The following is a 24,520-nucleotide window of genomic DNA, read 5'->3' as shown; positions in this document are numbered from 1 at the left end:
ACTAAACAGGTTAGTGTTTATTAGTAAGCATTTATCAAATTAAATTGGTCGCGTGGCTGTGCTGCGTCAGACCAATTTAGTTTGATAAATGTTCACTAATAAACACTAACCTATACTTGAACTTCCATTTTTAAAGATATCCAGAACTTCTAACTTTTATACTTTTGTCTGATTATCTATAGCCTGCAATCTGTTTTTGTTTTTCATATTTATATATCATCCATTTCAAAATACGTAATTCCCTTTGTCACTGCCAATTTTATTACTTTTATCATTACCATTACTTCTTAAAAAAGTAGGTGTCTGCGTCTTAATCTGCTCCCAAGTAAGAACAGGTAAATTGTATATTTTGATTCAAATGCAAATGTGTAGGAAGTATATTTTCAAGATTTTACACACGATTTTGCTTAATATTACATACGAGTTAGTGATAGGACTTCTTGTTGGTAGATAATAAAATTTGGGTTAATATTTATTCAGGAAAACAACAACAACAACAAAATCCCGAAAGAAAATATATGAAAATGTGTATTTAAAGCTTGTTTTCTGGATAGTATGTGATATTTTATTTCAACAGTTCACCATAATATTCATAGGCTTTCATTTTATACCAAAGTTTCCCCTGAATCTGTAACAGACAATTTCTTCATGGGTTTTCGCGACAGTATTTTTTTATATTTTCGAATTAGAGACTTTTGTGCGAGCTCGATTCATACAAATTATAACGGGCCATCCCGATAAAATGGTCGGTACTCTGAAATGGGCCTTGATGTTTTGGAGTCTCCCTCTCTACGAAATTATTGTAGTCAAATAATTTGAGGCTACCGATGAAATATCATCAAGTTATTTTTCTTGTGGGCAATTCATAACTTTATCATGACATCTGGAGATTTAACTGACCAATCAGAGAACAGCATTTTCAAGCACCTGCCAGTTTCCAATTTGGTAAAACAAAGTACTTTTACAATGAACATACAGTGATTTTAGAAATACATATCGCACTATTTCTGAAATCAAATTAGATTTTTGACTGCACATGCCCCAGATGATGCTACAACTACAAAACTTTGAAGTTTCATTGAAAAATTATATAGATTTAATACCTTTATTTTATTTTTAAGGTTGAGATTTTGCACAGGGAGTCTACAGGCCTCAACCTTAGTGGTGGACCGTATTACACCGCTGTGAATAATTTAAATCTTCTGCGAGAGTGTTCCTTCATGCAAGAACGATTATCAGTGAATCTAATTCGCCAAACTTCGCCCCGCCTACTTCAATGAACGCAAATGAAACGAAATATTAGCTGCGCGCATATCAAGGCGATTCGCCGACAATTTGACAATTTCACCGAAGCACTTGCAAAGAATAAAAAATTGTAAAAATATATGTGCCTTCGTAAAAAATGTTAAATAAATCTACATGTTCACGGTCGTAAAATATGTTAAATAAATCTATGCCTTCATGAAATATGCTACATAAATCTACCCGGCAGTCATAAAATTCAGTCGCGTTTAGTTGGTTTGAAAAAAAAATTCAGTCCAAGAATCTTTGAGATACAAATGAACTAAAGCAGTTCTTTTGGTTCTTTCACTGCCCAGTGTATGTAGCATTGAAACACCTGATGAATTTTAAAAGCATCATCCAAGAGCTTCGAAACAAAGACACCTAATACCTCCAGGTGGTATTTTCCCTATACATTAATATGTATGGAATGCAGTGCTCCAGCTAGGATTAAAAAAGGGCAGGGTGCTGGCACTGAAAAGGGCACTTCTGGGGTGGTGGTCGGTCCGGGACCGTGCTCCCCCGGGAAAAAAATATAACTGGTCCATGCATACAGTGCATTTTAACATACTTTAAGCATGGAATTTGGCATAATTTAGGCATGTTTTTTGGCACACTTTAGGTATGGTCTTTTAATAGGCTATGTCTGTCATCTCTAATGCACCTATTTATTAACTAAAAATTCTGCTGTTTGTATTTTACTTGGCATTGATTTTCAACTTGTAACATTTCTTTGTAATTGCATACTGAATAACAATATCTATGTGTTTAGGCCTATTTTACTTGCTACAATTTCAGTACACATCTTCTCCATGTAGGCTACTTGATATTTATAAATTTATACCTGCCACATATTATATACAGAAAATAAAGTTTAAACTTCCACTTAAATAAATGAAATCAGGCAAAGTTTTTAACTTACAACAGTCTAAAAGCAAGTTTAGCACTTGTAATAGACATATTCCGGGTATCCAAAATTTTATATCCGGATATGGTTACACTTTTTTCTAAAAGTCGTCGAATGTCCAGTTTAAACAATAGTTTTGAAAAAATATTATGATGCAAAGACAGTTTAACAGCATTTCACAGTATCTGATATTAAAGTGTACCCTGTCATTACATATTAGTAAACTAATTTCAAAGAAATCTTCATGAAAAAACGGCAATTTCACAAAGCAGACGACAACTTACTTTCGATTTCAAAAACTTGTAAAACGATAAAATCAAAATATTTTCCTATTTAAATTTGATTGTGATCGATTTTTATTAATTACATATAAATGTCTGTTGTCTGGACTTAAGTTTCAGTTGTGTTTAAAGGGGTATTTACGACTATATTACCGAAAACGAAAGTACACTTTGACAGGTGGCGCAAAATGATAATGATTTCAGACTGGTTTGCAAACTGTTTTAACACTAAGGTTCAATGATTTTAATGCTAGTGGAGCAGTCTCAAATATCATGGTCTGCCTCGGGCACGATTACAGCAGGTAATATTGTTTAACGCGTGTATCACTCGATAAAAAGGGGGCAATAAAGCAGTGTATTATAATCACAGAGGCAAAAAAGGGAAGTTTGGCTAAAAAAAAGAAATGAATGGTTGTAAAACGGGTAGGGTGCCTGGCGGGGCAACAGGGCGGAACGAATTTCGGAACGGGCGATGCGCCCTGCTGTAAATAGCTAGCTGGAGCACTGGAATGAAATAGAAATTGAAATGTATATATAATGAAACTTTAACTTTAAGAATTTTGAAAAGTCATAAAATAAAATAAAACTCTTTTTTGTGATAAATGACCTTATATAAATTTTGAATTACAATGGTGAAAAATAATGAGCTGAACATTTTAAACTATTTTTGATTCAGTGTGATATTAGGATGTACTGGTTCAAGAGTAAATTGCATGGTTTAAGTATGAAATGAAATAGCTCTAGATTAAAAAAAATATGGCATCTGATTCTGGCACTTCTGTATATAAAGTGGCTCCATGTTTTTGCAATTGGCTAGTCATGCTTCAAATGACATCTTTTAAACCCCTTGGCCAATTTTGATCAAACTTCACAGGAATGTTCTTTGACTAGTCCCCTTTAAGAATTGCTCTAAAAATTGAATTTCATGCGGAACTCTGGTTTAATATTTTGCCAGGACAAGGATTCGAACCTTGGTTTCAATCCGAAGAAGGGATTATAAATGTCTTTACCACTAGACCATACTAGTACAATATGGTGTATGTAATAACAAGATAGCTGAAAGATTGGAGGAGGAGGAGGTAGAGTCAGGAGAGTCTGAGCAATATGATGACCATGATGAGGACAGTAGAGATATCAGATTGCTACAGAGAAAGCATACAAATTACTTGTCGGACTATTGTGAATGAAGATATGATACAGTCATTTTGTTCTTCCAGTTTTATTAGCTCGACTATTCGAAGAATAGTCTAGCTATTCTACTCACCCTGGCGTCGGCGTCACACCTTGGTTAAGTTTTTGCATGCAAGTACATACAGCCATCAATTAAAGGCATATAGCTTTGAAACTTTTTTTTTCTTTTTCTAGGTCAATTACCAACCTCTCTGGGTCAAGTCCCATAACTCTGACATGTATTTTGAGCAAATTATGCCCCCTTTTGGACTTAGAAAATTTTGGTTAAAGTTTTACATGCAAGTTACTATCTCTAAAACTAATGCAGATATTGATTTGAAACTTCACATGTGTCTTCGGGGTTATAAATCTAGTTGATAACAGCAAGTCCTATAACTCTGACCTTCATTTTGGCCAAATTATGCCCCCTTTTGGACTTAGAAAATTCTGGTTAAAGTTTTGCGTGCAAGTACATACAGCTATTTCTAAAAGGCATATATATTTGAAACTTATTTTTTCTTTTTCTAGATCAATTACCAACCTCACTGGGTCAAGTCCCATAACTCTGACATGTATTTTGAGCAAATTATGCCCCCTTTTAGACTTAGAAAATTTTGGTTAAAGTTTTACATGCAAGTTATTATCTCCAAAACTAATGCAGATATTGATTTAAAACTTCACATGTGTCTTCGGGGTTATAAAACTAGTTGATAGCAGCAAGTCCCATAACTCTGACCTTCATTTTGGCCAAATTATGTCCCCTTTTGGACTTAGAAAATTCTGGTTAAAGTTTTGCGTTCAAGTACATACAGCTATTACTAAAAGGCATATAGATTTGTTACTTATTTTTTCTTTTTCTAGATCAATTACCAACCTCACTGGGTCAAGTCCCATAACTCTGACATGTATTTTGGGCAAATTATGCCCCCTTTTGGACTTTGAAAATCCTGGTTAAAGTTTTACATGCAAGTTTCTATCTCCAAAACTAATGCAGATATTGAATTGAAACTTCACATGTGCCTTCGGGGTTATAAAACTAGTTGATAGCAGCAAGTCCCATAACTGGTATGCATTTTGGTCAAATTATTTCCCCTTTTGAACTTAAAACTCTTTTGATATTTAACCTTTTTGGGTAATATTTTCCTGCTTCTGGGACAATATTTCGAATAGTCGAGCTTGGCTGTCTTACGGACAGCTCTTGTTTATTTAAGAAATATGTCCTGTTTATTTGGGTCATATGGAGTTATGACGTCTACAACATCACAATTTATGTGCTAGAATTGGAGGTCCACTAAAGTCTGAGCAGGTCTACTAGATTTTAGCAGTTGGTGGACCTGCTGGCAACTGCCGAAAAAAGTTAAGGTCGAGGCTTGGTCTATGATGAAGTCTGAATAAAATGTAATCATTACCCAAGTTAAATTGGTATCATTCTGCAGTGTTTCGGACATGTTAAAATTACGAATATCTCAACTCCTCCTACTAATTTCCATCAAACTGAAATGAAATATGGTATACATCATTGACATGAATTGGACATGGGCACATTATAGGCCATTCAGCGTCTTCGAAAGGGAGTATTGAATTAAATAAGGAATTAGCTGGTATTCCATTTAGCCTTCTTGAAGAGTTTTTTTTTTTCTCAAAATATTCAGTTTTGCTTAATGCTTGCCCAGCTAACTTTCTACAATGAACTTGTCCATCTTTCAATTTGGACAGTTCCAATAACTGTTAAAAGGTGTGCTTACCAAAAAGATATTGACTGAATAGCAAACAGTGCAGATCTTGATCTACACTAGTCGTAAGGGCAGAATCAGTAGTGTCCAGCATGATAAGGGCTAACCTGTTGTTGGTGAAGTCTGTCCACTTACTATAACAGGTACAGTGCAGATCTATGTATCATTTAGTCAAGTGTTTGTTCCCCAGGGGAGGCATATTTTCTCTACGGTCTTTATAGAAATTTGTCTGAAATCATTCATTCTCCTCCTCAGATTCAGATTGAGAAGCTGGCAGTTACATGTGAAGAATATATTTTTACTGCTACACAGAATCTAGGTACACTGTCACTTGTCAGTTTTAATACTGACAATCACAAAACTGAAATACTGTTGAAAACTGCTGTTAAACTCTAAAAACAAAAAAAGAGGCCCTCCTCTCTGTGTCCAAGGTTTCAAGTTTTTTTGTTTGCTGGAAAACCCCCTGTTCAGAGAGAGTAAATTACAAATGAACAAGGAAGAGTTACATGTGGATACTGTAGGCGTACATTTATTAGCGCGGCAAAAATTTAGCGCAAACGCAATTTTTGGTGAAATATCTAATTAATGCGTGGACGTGAATTAGCGCTCTCGCGAGACCGCTAATTTCTAATTTTAGCGCTGTCCGAGATGAGGCTCTCGGAGATTTACGGAGATTCACGAAAATATTCGGAAATAAACTTAACTGTCAGCAATTTTTATGTAATGTGTTTCTGTTGTAATTATACGTCATACTGATTATGAAATCAACTTTTTTCACTGTTAGCGGGCTAAAGAAAGTACGATTTATTTGAAATTATTTACTTATGTGTTATACCGTAAATCTCTTCTTGTATTTAATTATAATAATCTGCGTGTTTTATATTCTGTATACTAGTTATAATTGCTGAAATAAAACGAGATTGTCACACATTTTAATCATTGAATCCCCTTTGTCCTACATGCATTGTGTCTTAATACAAACGTTCACACCTTTCCGTAAACGAGCGACTGCAACAATGGACATGCCCGAAGGTGATACGGAAATCGATAACAACTTGATCAAATGAGAAAAAACAGGAACTGCAAGCTTAAATATTTTATTTTGTATGATCATATATTTAAAATAATAATATGAACAATAAACAGGAATATCATACGAACCTTAAAATATTAGCAAGCAGTGTAACTAGTGCAAACTCTTAAGTGTAATTATTTGCAAAAGTTCGAAGAAAACATCATCAAATGAAAATGTACATGAAAATGCTTGGACAAATTAATGCGCGGACATGAATTAGCGCACGTGCGATAGCACTAAAAGCGCTGTTATTAGTACACCGCTAAAATAAGTAAGCCTACAGTATATATTTTATATCCACAGGAGGTTGTGCTGATCCCAGAAGAATGAAGATAGCAGTAGAAGGCTGTTGCCATGGTGAACTGGACAACATATATCAGACAATAGAATACCTGGAGAAGAAAAACAATGTCAAGGTTGACCTGCTTCTTATCTGCGGGGACTTCCAGTCCGTCCGCAACACTGCAGACATGGACTGTATGGCAGTGCCACCGAAACATAGGAAAATGAATTCATTTTACAAGTATGTTCAACTTGCTCTATATATTTTATAGCGTAAATGTGTTAGGCTTCTCAGGATGAAAAATTAAAATTAAGGCTTCTAAGAATAAAGCAGAAAAGTAGTGTTAAGAAGAACTTGAAATACCTTGTTAGCTATTGTATGGGATTAGGCATTCTGTTATCAATATTTACAGAAAAAATTTTCCTATGAACTTGCAGAGTTATCACAAACTGAATTTTGTACACTGAAACAGTACTACACTATTGTTACCAATGTTAGTGTATCTATCCAGTAATTTTTGCACAGATTGAAAGTTTGACTATCCATTATTTGTCACTGCATGAAAAGAAGTACTGTTGAAACACGATATCTCAAACTTGCTTATTTCAAAATTCTGGCAATCTCAAAGACATTTTTAAGTCCCTTCCCAAAAACACATGCAACAGGGCAATTGTTTGGCTGTTTTTGGGGCCGAATATGGGCCCCGTTCCCCTTATAAAATAATATATTTTTTCCCTTTCTCAGAAGAAAAGTCCCCTGGTAATGGGTTGTTTGACACAGCTAGATATGAAATCTCTTTCAAGTTATATTATAGTGCCTCTAAGGAAGGTTACTGAGCACTGCAATATAGTTGGAAATAATTTAAAACAGTATTGATAAGTGTGAAAAGTAGTAACATATATATGGCTTAAAACTTCCTCTTTTTGTCTTAAAACGGCGAAAAATTCCACTTCCTGAGGGTATGGGTACCTGTCCCCAAAAGTTGTCTAGTGCCCTATGCACAAAATACCATTTTTAGCTCACCTGTCACAAAGTGACAAGATGAGCTTTTGTGATCGCGCGGTGTCCGTCGTCCGTCCGTCCGTGCGTCCGTCCGTCCGTAAACTTTTGCTTGTGACCACTCTAGAGGTCACATTTTTCATGGGATCTTTATGAAAATGGTCAGAATGTTCATCTTGATGATATCTAGGTCAAGTTCGAAACTGGGTCACGTGCCGTCAAAAACTAGGTCAGTAGGTCTAAAAATAGAAAAACCTTGTGACCTCTCTAGAGGCCATATATTTCACAAGATCTTCATGAAAATTGCTCAGAATGTTCACCTTGATGATATCTAGGTCAAGTTTGAAACTGGGTCACGTGCCATAAAAAACTAGGTCAGTAGGTCTAAAAATAGAAAAACCTTGTGACCTCTCTAGAGGCCATATATTTCACAAGATCTTCATGAAAATTGGTCAGAACTTTCACCTTGATGATATCTAGGTCAAGTTCGAAACTGGATCACGTGCCATCAAAAACTAGGTCAGTAGGTCTAAAAATAGAAAAACCTTGTGACCTCTCTAGAGGCCATATTTTTCATGGGATCTTCATGAAAATTGATCAGAACATTCACCATGATGATATCTAGATCAAGTTCGAAACTGGGTCACGTGCCATCAAAAACTAGGTCAGTAGGTCAAATAATAGAAAAACCTTGTGACCTCTCTAAAGGCCATATTTTTCAATGGATCTGTATGAAAGTTGGTCTGAATGTTCATCTTGATGATATCTAGGTCAAGTTTGAAACTGGGTCACGTCCGGTCAAAAACTAGGTCAGTAGGTCTAAAAATAGAAAAAGTTTGTGACCTCTCTAGAGGCCATATATTTCATGAGATCTTCATGAAAATTGGTCAGAATGTTCACCTTGATGATATCTAGGTCAAGTTCGAAAGTGGGTCACGTGCCTTCAAAAACTAGGTCAGTAGGTCAAATAATAGAAAAACCTTGTGACCTCTCTAGAGGCCATATTTTTCATGGGATCTGTATGAAAGTTGGTCTGATAGTTCGTCTTGATGATATCTAGGTCAAGTTCGAAAGTGGGTCACGTGCCGTCAAAAACTAGGTCAGTAGGTCAGATAATGGAAAAACTTTGTGACCTCTCTAAAGGCCATATTTTTCATGGGATCTGTATGAAAATTGGTCAGAATGTTCATCTTGATGATATCTAGGTCAAGTTCGAAACAGGGTCATGTGCGGTCAAAAACTAGGTCAGTAGGTCTAAAAATAGAAAAACCTTGTGACCCCTCTAGAGGCCATACTTGTGAATGGATCTCCATAAAAATTGGTCAGAATGTTCACCTTGATGATATCTAGATCAAGTTTGAAACTGGGTCACGTGCCTTAAAAAACTAGGTCAGTAGATCAAATAATAAAAAAAACCTTGTGACCTCTCTAGAGGCCATACTTTTCATGGGATCTGTATGAAAGTTGGTCTGAATGTTCATCTTGATGATATCTAGGTCAAGTTTGAAACTGGGTCAACTGCGGTCAAAAACTAGGTCAGTAGGTCTAAAATTATTAAAATCTTTTGACCTCTCTAGAGGCCATATTTTTCAATGGATCTTCATGAAAATTGATCTGAATGTTCACCTTGATGATATCTAGGTCAGTTTCGAAACTGGGTCATGTGCGGTCAAAAACTAGGCTTGTAGGTATAAAGATAGAAAAACATTGTGACCTCTCTAGAGGCCATGTTTTTCATGAGATCTTCATGAAAATAGTGAGAATGTTCACCTTGATGATATCTAGATAAAGGTCAAAACAGGGTCACGTACCTTCAAAAACTAGGTCAATAGGTCAAATAATAGAAAAACCTTGTGACCTCTCTAGAGAGCATATTTTTCAATGGATCTTCATGAAAATTGGTCAGAATTTTTATCTTGATAATATCTAGGTCAAGTTCAAAACTGGGTCACATGAGCTGAAAAACTAGGTCACTATGTCAAATAATAGAAAAAACGACGTCATACTCAAAACTGGGTCATGTGGGAAGAGGTGAGCGATTCAGGACCATCATGGTCCTCTTGTTTAAGTCAGATTTCAGTTACCTCGAAGTAAAACGCTTGGTCCCTTGGAATTTGAGATACCGAGTGACAGCTGTATTTCCAGATGTCACCATATTTAAATATTATTTTACATTACAGGTATTATTCTGGAGAGAAAGTTGCCCCAATACTGACAATATTCATTGGAGGAAATCATGAAGCATCCAACTATCTACAAGAACTGCCGTATGGTGGCTGGGTGGCTCCAAAAATATATTATATGGGTATGATTGTTATTGTTATACAAATCAGTAAATCTGCCATTAACTGTTGACAGAGAGTGGCCTTAATTCCAAAGTAGTTGTCAGTAATGTTGTAACATTATAAATATTTGAGCCACACCATGAGAAAACCAACAAAGTGCATTTGCGACCAGCATGGATCCAGACCAGACTGCGCGGATACACAGGCTGGTCTGGATTCATGCTGGTCGCAAATGCACTATGTTGGTTTTCTCATGGTGCGACTCATTTGTAGTTTTATCAAATCACTTGCCCTTCACCCATGTGGGTTTGAAATCTCACTTTGGATGAAGAATTCTTCATTTGAGGAAACCATCCAGCTGGCTTACGGAAGGTTAGTGGTTCTACGTTAGTGTCTGTCCTTGGTGAAATAATGCCCATATGGGCATCTCTCGGGTCTTTCTCCACCATCAAAAACTTGAAAAGTCTCTTTGACCTAAATTGTGTCAGTTTTGACAAGGCTAAAGAACACATATGGCAGAAAACACATGCATCAAAGATGATTTTTATATCAAATTTTGTTTATCTTTACTTAAAATGCTTGGTCCGTTGGAATTCTAGGTACCAGGTTAACTGCATTTGGTATTCGCTATATTTCAGGCTATGCTGGTGTTGTTCAAGTTGGAGGTGTTAGAATTGGTGGAATGTCCGGCATCTACAAAAGCAAAGATTATATGAAAGGTATATTTACTTTCTGTCTATTGTGACTGTCTATTAACCCTTACCATGCTGGACACAATGAGTCTGCCTTTGGGACCAGTGTTGATCATGATCAGCCTGCACATCTGTGCAGTCTGATCATGATCTGCACTGTTTGCCATTCAGTCAGTATCCTTTTGGTAAGCACCCCTTTTAATAGTTAATGGTACTGTTCACACTGAAAGATAAACAAGTTCAGTATAGAAATTTAGCAGGTAAGGGTTAAAATGCATTCTAGATAGCCTGCCTGATTAGCTTGGTAGGGAGAGGATGAATCTTAGTTCTAGACATGATTTCAGACTTTTCAAGTATTTGTTCATTACTGGTATGGAATCCAAGAACTTTGTATAATTAACTGATTGAAGCTACATAATTGAAATTCAGGTACTATTGGAAAATGACACTGTACCCATAGTTAACAACTAACAGAAGAAACATATTCTGTTTTAAAACTTTAAGAATATCGGGGTAACTGTTAAGGAGGTAACTCAACAAAGCCTTGATAACAGCTACCTGCAAACCTGATACTGTGATACGTACCTTAAACCAGTGATAGATTGTTTTTCTTGCATATTGCATTCTGCAAAAACATTAAAATAAACAGTTCTCTTTCTTTAAAACACTATTTTCTTGTTGTAGCATATTTAAATAAAGTGCGGGAAATCATCATCCTTGCCAGTAATTCACTGGAAGTCCAGTCCATTAAAAAAAGATTGTTTTATAAAATTTTCAAAGGCTTATTTCCACCAAGTTCTTAATAGTATCTATCCCTTTAAAAGCATTGGAAAGTTCTGATTTTAGTTAATCTTAGATAAAAGAAAAAATATTTCTAGCTTGACTATTCGAAAAATAGGTAGAGCTATTGTTGGCGCTGGCATCCCGATTTGGTAAAGTTTTTGTATGTAAGCTGGTATCTTAGTAACAACTTGTGGGAATGGATTGAAACTTGCATTTTTGGTTAAAGGGTTTTTGTATGTAAGTTGGTATCTCAGTAACCACTTGTAGGAATGGACTGAAACTTCATACTCTTGTTCACTGTGAAGGACTGACATGAAGTGGACACATTCTATAACTCTACTCTGCATTTTTACAAAATTATGTCCCCTTTTTTTTGACTTAGCAATTTTTTATTAAATTTTTGTATGTAATTACCGAGTAAGCTGGTATCTCAGTACCACAGATGGGAATGGATTGAAACTTCACACCAATGTTCACTGTGATCAAATGATATGAAGTGCACAGGATCCATAACATCGTTTTGAATTTTTTATCCCCCCGCCAAAGGCGAAGGGGATATTAGAAATGCTCTCCGTCCGTGCGTGTGTCCGCAACGATCTTTGTCCGGAGCATAACTCCAAAAGTACTGGAGGGATTTACTTCAAACTTCATACACTGATAGAACACATTGGGAGGAAGTGCAGTGTGCAAGAACAATAACTCTACCTTGCCTTTTTTTTGAGTTATTCCCCTTTATAATATTTTCATAAAAAATTTTGTCCGGAGCATAACTCCAAAAGTACTGGAGGGATTTTCTTCAAACTTCATACACTGATAGAACACATTGGGAGGAAGTGCAGTGTGCAAGAACAATAACTGTACATTGCCTATTTTTTGAGTTATTCCCCTTTATCATATTTTCATAAAAAATTTTGTCCAGAGCATAACTCCAAAAGTACTGGAGGGATTTTCTTCAAACTTCATACACTGATAGAACACATTGGGAGGAAGTGCAGTATGCAAGAACAATAACTCTACCTTGCCTATTTTTTGAGTAATTCCCCTTTATCATATTTTCTTAAAACATTTTGTCTGGAGCATAACCCCAAAAGTATTGGAGGGATTTTCTTCAAACTTCATACACTGATAGAACACATTGGGAGGAAGGGCAGTGTGCAAGAACAATAACTCTACCTTGCCTATTTTTTGAGTTATTCCCCTTTATCATATTTTCTTAAAAAAATTTGTCCGGAGCATATCTTCTTCATGCATGGAGGGATTTTGATATGTCTTGGCACAAATGTTTACCACCAAGAGGCGGAGTGTGTGCGCAAGAACCAGGTCCCTAGGTCTAAAGTCAAGGTCACACTTAGAGGTCAAAGGATATAAGAATAAAAACCTTGTCCGGAGCATTTCTTCTTCATGCATAGAGGGATTTTGATATAACTTGGCACAAATGTTCACCACCACGAGACGGAGTGTCATGCGCAAGATCCAGGTCACTAGGCCTAAGGTCAAGGTCACACTTAAGAGGCCAAAGGTCAGATACAAGAATGACTTTGTCCGAAGCATTTCTTCTTCATGCATGGAGGGATTTTGATGTAACTTGGCACAATTATACACCATCATGAGACGAAGTGTCATGCGCAGTTCCCTTCTTTAGAATTACTTCCCTTTGTTGTTACTTTAAATAGCTTTTATTGTAACTTTTTCATTACTAGTCGTAGGGAAAAATCGAGACCACTTTTCTGTAGTACAACAAGCATGCTAAATCAAATTTTGAGGTGTATTTTGACCAATCTCTACCTAATAAAGATTTTTGTGTGGACTTGCAATTTTTTTTTTTTTTTTTTTTTTTTTATAAAGATTAACTTCCTTTATTTGTTACTATAAATAACATTAATACTTTCAGACACTAACTTGCCAGGAACTTTAGCCTTCAATTATAATATGCCCGGCGGGGGGATTAGCCATGTCTAACATGGCTCTTGTTACAAAAGTATGCCCCTTTATCAACTTAACACTTAATCACTTGACAAGGCTGTTGAATAATCGAGTGTTGCTGTCCTCTGACAGCTCATGTTAACAATATATTTTCTCATCTTCAGGACATTTTGAACACCCACCATACTGTGAAGATTCCAAGAGGTCTGCTTATCATATCAGAAACTTTGATGTGTTCCGTTTGAAACAGGTACAAATTTGATTGTTTTAAGACCAAATACTCTTAATAAACATTTAAACTAGATTTAGCTCTTAATCTAATGGTATAAATTTTACTCTTAACATACCAGAGCCTACAAGAGTCAGAGGCATGTGTTGTGTGTTTAGTCTATGTTTCAAAAAAATTTCAGTCCTATAAGAGAGGGTGTCTACTTGTAGCAGTGAGCGAAATGCACAAGTGTATAGTGCTGCCTCACAGGAATTTCTAGTCTATGACATGTCAGGTGATATGATGTGATACCCCACCCAGTCACATTATACTGACACCAAGCTGAACAGTCCTAGTACTCTTCTCTTAATGCTGAGCACCAAGCGAGGAAACTACTAGTACAGTTATTCATGTTTGTATGACATAGCCAGCGACTGAACTCATGACCTCACACACTCTACAACTAGACTCCCGAGGGCAGTTTTTAAATGGCTGTTTAAGTTTCAAATGCTACATAAGCCGTCCATCATTTCAAAACTGAAAGTATTAATGTTACAGCTAAGGAGCTAAGGATTACACTCTTGGTAGATTAGTCTTACATAACAAAATATATACTGACAAAGGGCTTTTTGTGACTGAATTGAAAGGTATAGTCTCATTGAAACATGTTTTGAAAGTATACAGTTGTTTTATGTACTCTTTAGAATAAAACTTGATTATTCAGCATTTAATATGATTTTTGTATAATTTTTTTTTATATAGAAACTAATTCATGCATGGCTAATGGAAGGGTTTTGCATTTGATTGTTCAAATCTGAAAACAAAAATTCATTTGCTATAAAGAGACCAGTCTACATACTCCAGCATCTGATTGGTTGTCTTCTGAACTCAAATTTAAAATTGACCAATGGCAAGGCTGCTTTGTGAGACTGGTCTCAAAACAAAATTTAAAATGTTGCAGCCTGGAATTTATTGGTGATTTTTTTATGATTTCAGGTAAAACAGCACATAGATATATTTCTGTCACATGACTGGCCCAGAGGGATCTACAAGTATGGTAATGTAAACAAATTGGTTCAGAAAAAGAAGTTTTTTGCCGAGGAGATAGAGAAAGATATCCTTGGGAACCCAGTTGCAGCTGATCTGCTAAAGCTGTTACAACCTACATACTGGTTCTCAGCTCATCTTCATGTCAAGTTCCCAGCTCTTGTACAACATTCAGTGAGTGAAATGTTTTGTTAATCCCGTGATTCAGACTGAAATGCAATAAGGGTCATCATCTGTCCTTCAGTCTGTGTGAATAAAGTAACCGATTGCTTATACAAAATAACCGTTATGGACCATGTGTTTAACGAGTCTTTGACATGCATAAATTCGGTACGGTACTGAAAAAAGGGCATTAATACAATCACGACTTCCTGAATTAATTGAAATTTCGCTAATATAAGATAAGAACCTTCGCAAATTTAAATTCCTGACCCTTCCGTCGCGAATTCATAAAACCGCGAAATAATTCAGGGTGCAGGAATTCGCGAAATAAAGATCACGCTAATATAAAGTGATTTACAGTATATTATAGCATCAAATGTCACTTTGGTGCACTGAAAATGAACATGACATGGCACAGGCAAATATTTGTGGATGTGGTTAAGGATGAATGAAGGGATATGCTTGATGAATTAATATATTTCAACAGTTATTAGCTCGACTATACGAAGTATAAGGAGAGCTATCCTACTCGCCCCGGCGTCGGCGTCTTTCCGCGTCCCCACCTTGGTTAAAGTTTTGGTGCACTTTCTCTTTTTTCAACATATCTCTGTAATTACTTGATGGATTTGATTCAAACTTGAAATACTTATTCCTCATCATCATCCACATCATCTGACATAAGGGCCATAACTCTGGCACCAATATTTCACGAATTATCCCCCCTTTTCACTTAGATTTTCAGGTTAAAGTTTTGATGCACTTTCACTCTATCTCTGTTATTACTGAATGGATTTGATTCAAACTTAAAATAGTTGTTCAACATCATCACCCACATCATATGACACAAGGTGCATAACTCTGGCACCATTTTTTCATTAATTATTCCCCCTTTTTACTTAGAATTTCAGGTTAAAGTTTTGGTACACTTTCATTCTACCTCTGTTAATACTGAATGGATTTGATTCAAACTTAAAATAGTTGTTCAGCATCATCACCCACATCATATGACACAAGATGCATAACTCTGGCACCATTTTTTCATGAATTATTCCCCTTTTTACTTAGAATTTCAGGTTAAAGTTTTGATACACTTTCACTCTACCTCTGTTAATACTGAATGGATTTGATTCAAACTTAAAATAGTTGTTCAACATCATCACCAACATCATATGACACAAGATGCATAACTCTGGCACAATTTTTCATGAATTATTCCCCTTTTTACTTAGAATTTCAGGTTAAAGTTTTCTGCACTTTCACTCTATCTCTGTTATTACTGAATGGATCTGATTCAAACTTAAACAATTGTTCAACATCATTACCCTTATCATATGATGCAAGGTGCATAACTCTGGGACCAATTTTTCATGAATTATTTCCCCTTTTTACTTAGAATTTTTGGTTAAAGTTTTAATGCACTTTCACTCTGTCTCTGTTATTACTGAATGGATTTGATTCATACTTAAAATAGTTGTTCAACATCATCACCCACACCATATGACGCAAGGTGCATAACTCTGGCACCATTTTTTTATTAATTATTCCCCCTTTTTACTTAGAATTTTAGGTTAAAGTTTTGATGCACTTTCACTCTGTCTCTGTTATTACTGAATGGATTTGATTCAAACTTAAAATAGTTGTTCAACATCATCACCCACACTATATGACACAAGCTGCACAACTCTGGCACCAATATTTAATGAATTATGTCCCTTTTTGCTTAGGATATACTTATATAGTGTTTTGATACATTTTATCTTTACCACTCTTATTACTTTAAGTTGATATTTTTGACACAGACTGAGCATCTATTGTGCAATATCTTCTTCCACAATTGGAGTCATTAAACACTCCAGTGACAGCTCTAGTTTCCTCAGATGTGCCCAGTTTCACTATCCAGCATCGAAATAGTCGAGCACGCTGTCTCCTGTGACAGCTCTTGTTTTATTGTTGCATTAAATCATTGTTTATTATTCAGATGTAAGCGATTATATCACTGTGTACAAGCACTTTTTGAACAATACAATAAATTATACATTTTTTGGTATAACATATACCAATACCATGATGATTTGATCAAATGTAAAATTCTGTAGATCTCAATTGTGTTTTAATTAGTGCAGTGTTTTCTTACCATTTTCAGGAAGATAAGAATTCAAAGATAACCCAGTTTCTAGCCCTGGATAAATGTTTACCTAGAAGACAGTTTTTGCAGGTATGTGATTTGATGTGTGACAGTGTCTGTTACTTATGGTGGCTGTATGTGTGCCAGGGATCATCCTAGATCAAAAATTTAGGGAGAAGTGACTTCTCCCTCCACAGAATATATATATCTGCCTATAATTATATATTTCCACTTCCTGTGGGTCTTGCTATAACTCATAAACAGTAATTATTTAAGGAAATTGATTATTCCATTATTATTTTCATAAATGTCTAAATAAAGTATTAACTTAGCTATGAAAAAGTAGCCTTAAAATTTTTATCCGAAATTTACACGTCCGAAACTCTTAAGTTTATCAGGTGCACGATCAAAACGCCATGAAAATTTTCATTCATGTTTCGATTCTCGTGCTTTAATAATGACCGATTCTTGCAGAAACTTAGATTATACATTTAATTGATATATTTATTAATCTTCATCAAAATAATACCAAGCTCGTTGATATTGGCGATCTTTTTACAATAATTTTGTACGGCAGTTGAGACGTCCGCGGAGTCGTTTTTAGCTCACCTGTCACATAGTGACAAGGTGAGCTTTTGTGATCACGCAGCGTCCGTCGTCCGTCCGTCCGTATACTTTTGCTTGTGACCACTCTAGAGGTCACATTTTTTGTGGGATCTTTATGAAAGTTGGTCAGAATGTTCATCTTGATGATATCTAGGTCAAGTTCGAAACTGGGTCACGTGCCTTCAAAAACTAGGTCAGTAGGTCTAAAAATAGAAAAACCTTGTGACCTCTATTAGAGGCCATATATTTCAAAGATCTTCATGAAAATTGGTCAGATGTTCACCTTGATGATATCTAGGTCAAGTTCGAACTGGGTCACGTGCCGTCAAAATAGGTCAGTAGTCTAAAAATAGAAAACCTTGTGACCTTCTGAGGCATTATTTAAAGTTTCATGAATTGGTAGGACGTTCACCTTGATGATATCTAGGTCAGGTTCGAAACTGGGTCACGTGCCTTCAAAAACTAGGTCAGTAGGTCAAATAATAGAAAAACCTTGTGACCTCTCTAAAGGCCATATTTTTCATGGGATCTGTATGAAAGTTGGTCTGAATGTTCATCTTGATGATATCTAGGTCAGGTTCGAAACTGGGTCACGTGCGGTCAAAAACTAGGTCAGTAGGTCTAAAAATAGAAAAACCTTGTGACCTCTCTAGAGGCCATATATTTCATGAGATCTTCATGAAAATTGGTCAGAATGTTCAGCTTGATGATATCTAGGTCAAATTCTAAAGTGGGTCACATGCCATCAAAAACTAGGTCAGTAGGTCAAATAATAGAAAAACCTTGTGACCTCTCTAGAGGCTATATTTTTCATGGGATCTGTATGAAAGTTGGTCTGAATGTTCATCTTGATGATATCAAGGTCAGGTTCGAAAGTGGGTCACGTGCCATCAAAAACTAGGTCAGTAGGTCAAATAATAGAAAAACCTTGTGACCTCTCTAAAGGCCATATTTTTCATGGGATCTGTATGAAAGTTGGTCTGAATGTTCATCTTGATGATATCTAGGTCAAGTTCGAAACAGGGTCATGTGCGGTCAAAAATTAGGTCAGTAGGTCTAAAAATAGAAAAACCTTGTGACATCTCTAAAGGCCATATTTATGAATGAATCTTCATGAAATTTGGTCAGAATGTTCATCTTGATGATATCTAGGTCAAGTTCGAAAGTGGGTCATGTGCCTTCAAAAAGTAGGTCAGTAGGTCAAATAATAAAAAAACGTTGTGACCTCTCTAGAGGCGTTATTTTTCATGAGATCTGTATGAAAGTTGGTCTGAATGTTTATCAACTGGGTCATGTGGGAAGAGGTGAGCGATTCAATACCATCATGGTCCTCATGTATTTTTTATCAACAGCGACCGGGCAATTCATTTACAGAAATTGGCCGTATTAGAAATATTTTTGAAGTAAGTTTTAATAAAATCAGTAAACAATATACAATTGATGCATAAGATCATGCACTCGTTAAGTTTATCGGGTTTTTTGCACGACGATTGAAAATTTGCAAAATTGGCGGCGGCTTACAATATTATTGATTAACATTGGGATATTAACGATACAATTGGCTGAAGTTTAACAGGCGAGTAGGCGGGGTTAACTATGGCTTTATTGGTAATTTAATCTAGAATATTAATCAAGTTTTACAACTTTAAGTAAACAGATTACAACATTCAGAAAAACTCGGCAATTCAGATTTCGCCTGGAGGCGATAATTAGGCGAAGTGGCTGATTTTAAAGCGACGATATCGTTCAAATCACCTTGTAGGCTGATCCCTGTATGCTGGCCTGAGCACAAAGCTTTCAGGATTGTTGAAGGTCCATGATTGGTCATTACGTCTGTCATCCACAATATCTTTAACAGGGTTTGCACAGGCTTAAAAAGTGCTTAAATTTGGTTACTTTTCTTAAAAAGTGCTTAAAAATGAAAATTATTGCTTAAAAGTTCTTGAATTTAACACCCCTCTTAAAAAGTGCTTAAAAAGTCCTTGAATTTGTCCCAAATGTGCATAAAACTGCTTAGAAATTGGAAAAAAAAAACTTTGACAAGTCAAATTTCAGTTAACTCAAGTAAAACAGTTGATCCTTTGGAATTCAAGATACCAAGTTTTAACTGTATTTCAATTCCAGTTGTGTCCCTGGTTCTTTGATAAGGCTTTTGTAAAGCACCCATTTGTGTAAAGAGACTCCTATCCTAAAGAAAGTTGTTTTAGTTTCAGGAATATAGAGTTTGAATTTGTGACACTGGTTTAGTAGAACTGGCATCTCACCACTATCTGCTTTCCCAGTCTGTGGTGTATAAATTTTTGTATCTTGCTTACTGGTAGACATTATATAAATATCATATGGCAGTGTTTGTGACATTGATATTGTCAACCCGAGGGCAGAATGTCCCCTGAGGCGAAAGCCAAGTGGTGACATTCTGTTTCGAGGGTTGACAATATCAATGTCACAAACGCTGTCATACGATATTTATCTTATTATACCGAACAAAATTAAGCGCATAAAAAAGTTTTTTTTAATGCTTTTTATCCATTTAATTTAACAGTCTCATCTTTAACGTGGTAATCACCTGTATACACATTGAATAGTGACATCATTACTATATGTCTACAAGGGAGGCAATCATTTCATGATTTGGCTAAAATATTGAAGCAATTATTTGCCCTTATTTGACATTCAAAATATCAGCGTGGTCACATGACCTTACAGTCACTTTTGCTAGGTTACATGTCAAAAAGGTTGAAAATGTTTCTGATAGTCAAAATATCTCTTTCTCAGGTAATGGGATTTTATCATTGTAGACAGAAGTGTGGTATAATAACAAAATTTATCAATTCTGTTGCAGGTAATTGACGTTCCTCATGACAATTCCAAACCAATGAAATTGCAGCTTGATTCTGAATGGCTGGCCATTCTGAAGTCGACCAATCATATGCTGAGTTTATCCAAGGCTCCACATTATCCTGGTGGAACACCAGGAGGAAGGTAATTGGTTTGTTAATTTATGTAGAAATTTACACTGTATAGAATGCTGTACAAGGTACTACTGTTTCAGCTATGCTGTATAAGACATATTCTTTGATAAATTGTGCTTATCATATCAGATCAAGCCAGTACGAAACACAGCTGAGCAGATATCAGAAAATCGGGGCCAGTATGAAAATACCAGGCCCAGTAACAGAAAAATAGAGCCATTCTGATTGGTTAAGATAAGAGAGCCGTAAAATTATTTCTCTGCTGGTTTTGTATTGGCCCGAGCCTGGGAGCAAGTACAAAAACAAGTTTTGACATTGTTTAATATGTTTATAGCAACTAATAAGTACGGTTGAAACTCAATATCTCAAACTCGTTTATCTCAGAATTCTTGGGAGAGTTTTTTTGCTTCATGAAAACTTTTAGTATTGGTCAGACATGGAGGAATATGTAAAAAGAACCAGTAGTATGCCCATTTAGCACGGTATTGTCAATCAAGATGACTGGGAAAATTTTCAGTGTGGGATAATTTGATAGAAGACTATATGTCAAAATCATTTGTTCTCAACCTCTGATTCATGTGGGGAAGCTGACAGATACTTGCATGGAGAACAAGCATACAGAAATACTGGTAAGGTTAGCTCAACACTGTTGTGTAAAGGAAGTGTTGACAGGTGGTGTTAAACCACTATGAAACAGAACAGTAAAAGGCAGTTTTCCAAAAAAGGATTTAGAACTCGAATAATTAGGCATCATTTCTGCTCCTTGTGTGGAAGTTGTCAGATACTCGAGGGCAGCAAGAACTGAAGAACACAATAAAACTGACCTACCAGTCAACTTTCATACATCTGAAGTTATATTTGAAAATTAATGTCTAACTGGAGAGAAAAAAAATCTGTTTCTAACTTTCAGGACCGATTTTACTCCAACAAAGGCTGAGATTGAAGCCGTGAAAGCCGAATTCGGAGATAATCTCAATTTTCCCGAGCGATTTGACACTTCGGTACCAGCTTATGATCCAAAACTGTCAAAACAGCAAAATAAAATGCCGTCTGCTCAGACAGAGATAAACCCGCAGACAACATTAATTTGCAGTATGCTTGATCTCACTGATCCAAATGCCGTGTTTCTGGGAAAAGATTCTAAATATAACCTTCCCGAAGATGCTGATGTTGAAAACGTTGATGGTGGAGATGATAATGATGATGATGATGATGATGATAATGTTGATGATGACTATGACAGTGAACTGAGTTTTGTATCGCTCTCGGAAAGTGAAAAAAGTTTCAGTGACCGCAGTTGTAGTTTATTATCTGTTGGAAATGACAGCATACTCTCTGCAGGTAATGAAAGTTTTACTTCAGTAGGTAACGCAGAAGAGATCTCAATAACTGAAGAAGATGATAATGTTGACAATAGTAATAATAGCAGTGAAATTAGGAATTTGAGTAGCAAAATTGAAGAAGCCCCTGGTAAAATTTTCAGAATTGAGAAAAGATTGAGTTTATCAGAAAAATTGAAAATGTGTCCGCCGACAGAATCTGGGAGTAGTTCAGATACTGCTCCGTCTTTAAACACGTCACAAGACGAGGTTAACGATGAGTCAGAAATTGCAGAAATACTAGCTGCTCAAAAATCAGATGGACTTAAAACCGGAGCTGGTATGTTTTCTCCTGGAAAGTCGGACTCGGATTCAGAAATCGTCGACAGTCAGACCAGCTCATCTAGCTTAGACTGTAAGTCACTAGAAATCAGTGACGACGATCCAGAGTTACAGCAAATGATAATGGCTCAAAGTTCAACAAAGAAAAACGAAAGTATTATTATGGAAGTCTCAACTGAAAAAGATGATGTGGAATTTCAAGCCATAATTGCAGAACAGAAAAAGAACAAAACAATTTCCGATAGTTTACCGGAACTATCACACGGTGCAGAACTTGAAAGACCACTTAATCAGTCAAGTCCAATCGTGAATATAGAAAATAAATGTATAGAAGATTCTATAGAAAAATCTGGACAGAAAAGAATGGATACAGCAAAAACTATAAAAAGTCCCGCTAGTAAAAAATTCAAAAGGAGAAATCAAGATATGTATGTGAAGGAAGATAGTATAGGAGAATTTTGATCTGAAAATTTCAGTTAAACTTAAATGATTTTTTTTTTGAATGTCTTTTCCCATGCAACATTTGTTGGAATGAGACTGCTTTGGCAGATTAGTTAAAAGTTGTTTATTTTAAGCATTTATCTCCTCATTGTTGTGTTATTATGCTTAATTAGGGACCAGAAGCTTTCGTGTAAGAAGGGGCCTCGGTGGCAGAGTGGTTCAGGTCACTGACTTCAAATCACTTGCCCCTCATTGATGTGGGTTTGAGCCTCACTCGGGGCCATGAAATCTTCATGTGAGGAAGCCATCCAGCTGGCTTACAGAAGACCGATGGTTCTACACAGGTGGCCGCTCATAATGAAATAATGGTCTTCCTCCACTATCAAAAGCTGGAAAGTCGCTATATGACCTGTTACTGTGTCAGTGCGATGTTCAATGCAACAAAAAATTTATGTAACCTTAACTGAGAGTGTGACTTGAAACTAAATGTAAACGTTATTTTCTAACTTTTAATGTCTTGAATACATTTTGTTTTGTTTTTGTATTAAACTTTACATCATGTTATGGTATTGTACACAAATATTTGACGCAAATAAAAAATGATAAGAAGCTTGAAAATTTGGTGAAAACTTCTTTATTTCTTGGGGGGAAAAAATCATTTGAGCCGCGCCATGAGAAAACCAATATAGTGGGTTTGCGACCAGCATGGATCCAGACCAGCCTGCGCATCCGCGCATTCTGGTCAGGATACATGCTTTTCGCTTTCAAAGCCTATTGAAATTAGGGAAACTGTTAGTGAACAGCATGGATCCTGGCCAGACTGCGCAGATGCGCAGGCTGGTCTGGATCCATGCTGGTCGCAAACCCACTGTGTTGGTTTTGTCATGGTGCGGCTCATTATACGCCCGTTTGAAAAACGAGACGTATTATGGGAATGCCCCAGGCGGGCGGGCGGCGTCCACAGACTTTGTCCGGAGCATATCTTCTACATGCATGAAGGGATTTTGATGTAACTTGGCACAGTTGTTCACCATCATTAGACGGAGTGTCCTGCGCAAAAACCAGGCCCCTAGGTCTGAGGTCAAGGTCACACTTAGAGGTCAAAGGTCAAATTCATGAATGACTTTGTCCGGAGCATATTTTCTTCACGCATGGAGGGATTTTGATGAAAGTTGGCACAATTGTTCATCATCATGAGACGGACTGCCATGCGCAAGAACCAGGTCCCTAGGTCTAAGATCAAGGTCACACTTAGAGGTCAAAGGATACAAGAAAGAAAACTTTGTCCGGAGCATATCTTCTTCATGCATGGAGGGATTTTGATATAACTTGGCACAAATGTTCACCACCACGAGGCGGAGTGTCATGCGCAAGAACCAGGTCCCTAGGACTAAGGTCAAGGTCACACTTAGAGGTCAAATGATACAAGAATGAAAACCTTGTCCGGTGCATTTCTTCTTCATGCATAGAGGGATTTTTATATAACTTTGCACAAATGTTCACCACCATGAGGCGGAGTGTCATGCCCAAGAACCAGGTCCCTAGGTCAAAGGTCAAGGTCACACTTAGAGGCCAAAGGTCAGATACAAGAATGACTTTGTCCGAAGCATTTCTTCTTCATGCATGTAGGGATTTTGATGTAACTTGGCACAATTATACACCATCATGAGACGAAGTGTCATGCGCAGTTCCTTTCTTTAGAATTACTTCCCTTTGTTGTTACTATAAATAGCTTATATTGTAACTTTTTCATTACTAGTCGTAAGGAAAAATCGAGACCACTTTCCTGTAGTACAACATGCATGCTACATCCAATTATGAGGTGTATTTTGACCAATCTCTACCTGGTAAAGATTTTTGTGTGGACTTACAATTTTTTTATTTTT

The 24,520-nt window shown here is 36.4% G+C and overlaps 1 protein-coding gene across 1 annotated transcript; it reads left to right on the top strand.

Annotated features, from left to right (window-relative positions):
- The first annotated feature begins 466 nt into the window (after positions 1-466).
- LOC123538372 (lariat debranching enzyme A-like) lies at positions 467-23,252 on the top strand. Its single transcript, XM_045322421.2, has 9 exons — positions 467-553; positions 6,751-6,970; positions 9,910-10,034; positions 10,653-10,733; positions 13,577-13,662; positions 14,617-14,841; positions 16,973-17,044; positions 20,403-20,542; positions 21,443-23,252. Exons 2-9 carry the CDS (start codon positions 6,774-6,776, stop codon positions 22,653-22,655), a joined length of 2,139 nt encoding a protein of 712 aa, XP_045178356.2. The 5' UTR covers positions 467-553; positions 6,751-6,773; the 3' UTR covers positions 22,656-23,252.
- Positions 23,253-24,520: the final 1,268 nt, after the last annotated feature.

Source organism: Mercenaria mercenaria, chromosome 18 (genome assembly GCF_021730395.1).
Source record: "Mercenaria mercenaria strain notata chromosome 18, MADL_Memer_1, whole genome shotgun sequence".
Lineage (NCBI taxonomy): Eukaryota > Metazoa > Mollusca > Bivalvia > Venerida > Veneridae > Mercenaria > Mercenaria mercenaria.
This window is presented reverse-complemented; position numbering and strand designations above follow the sequence as displayed.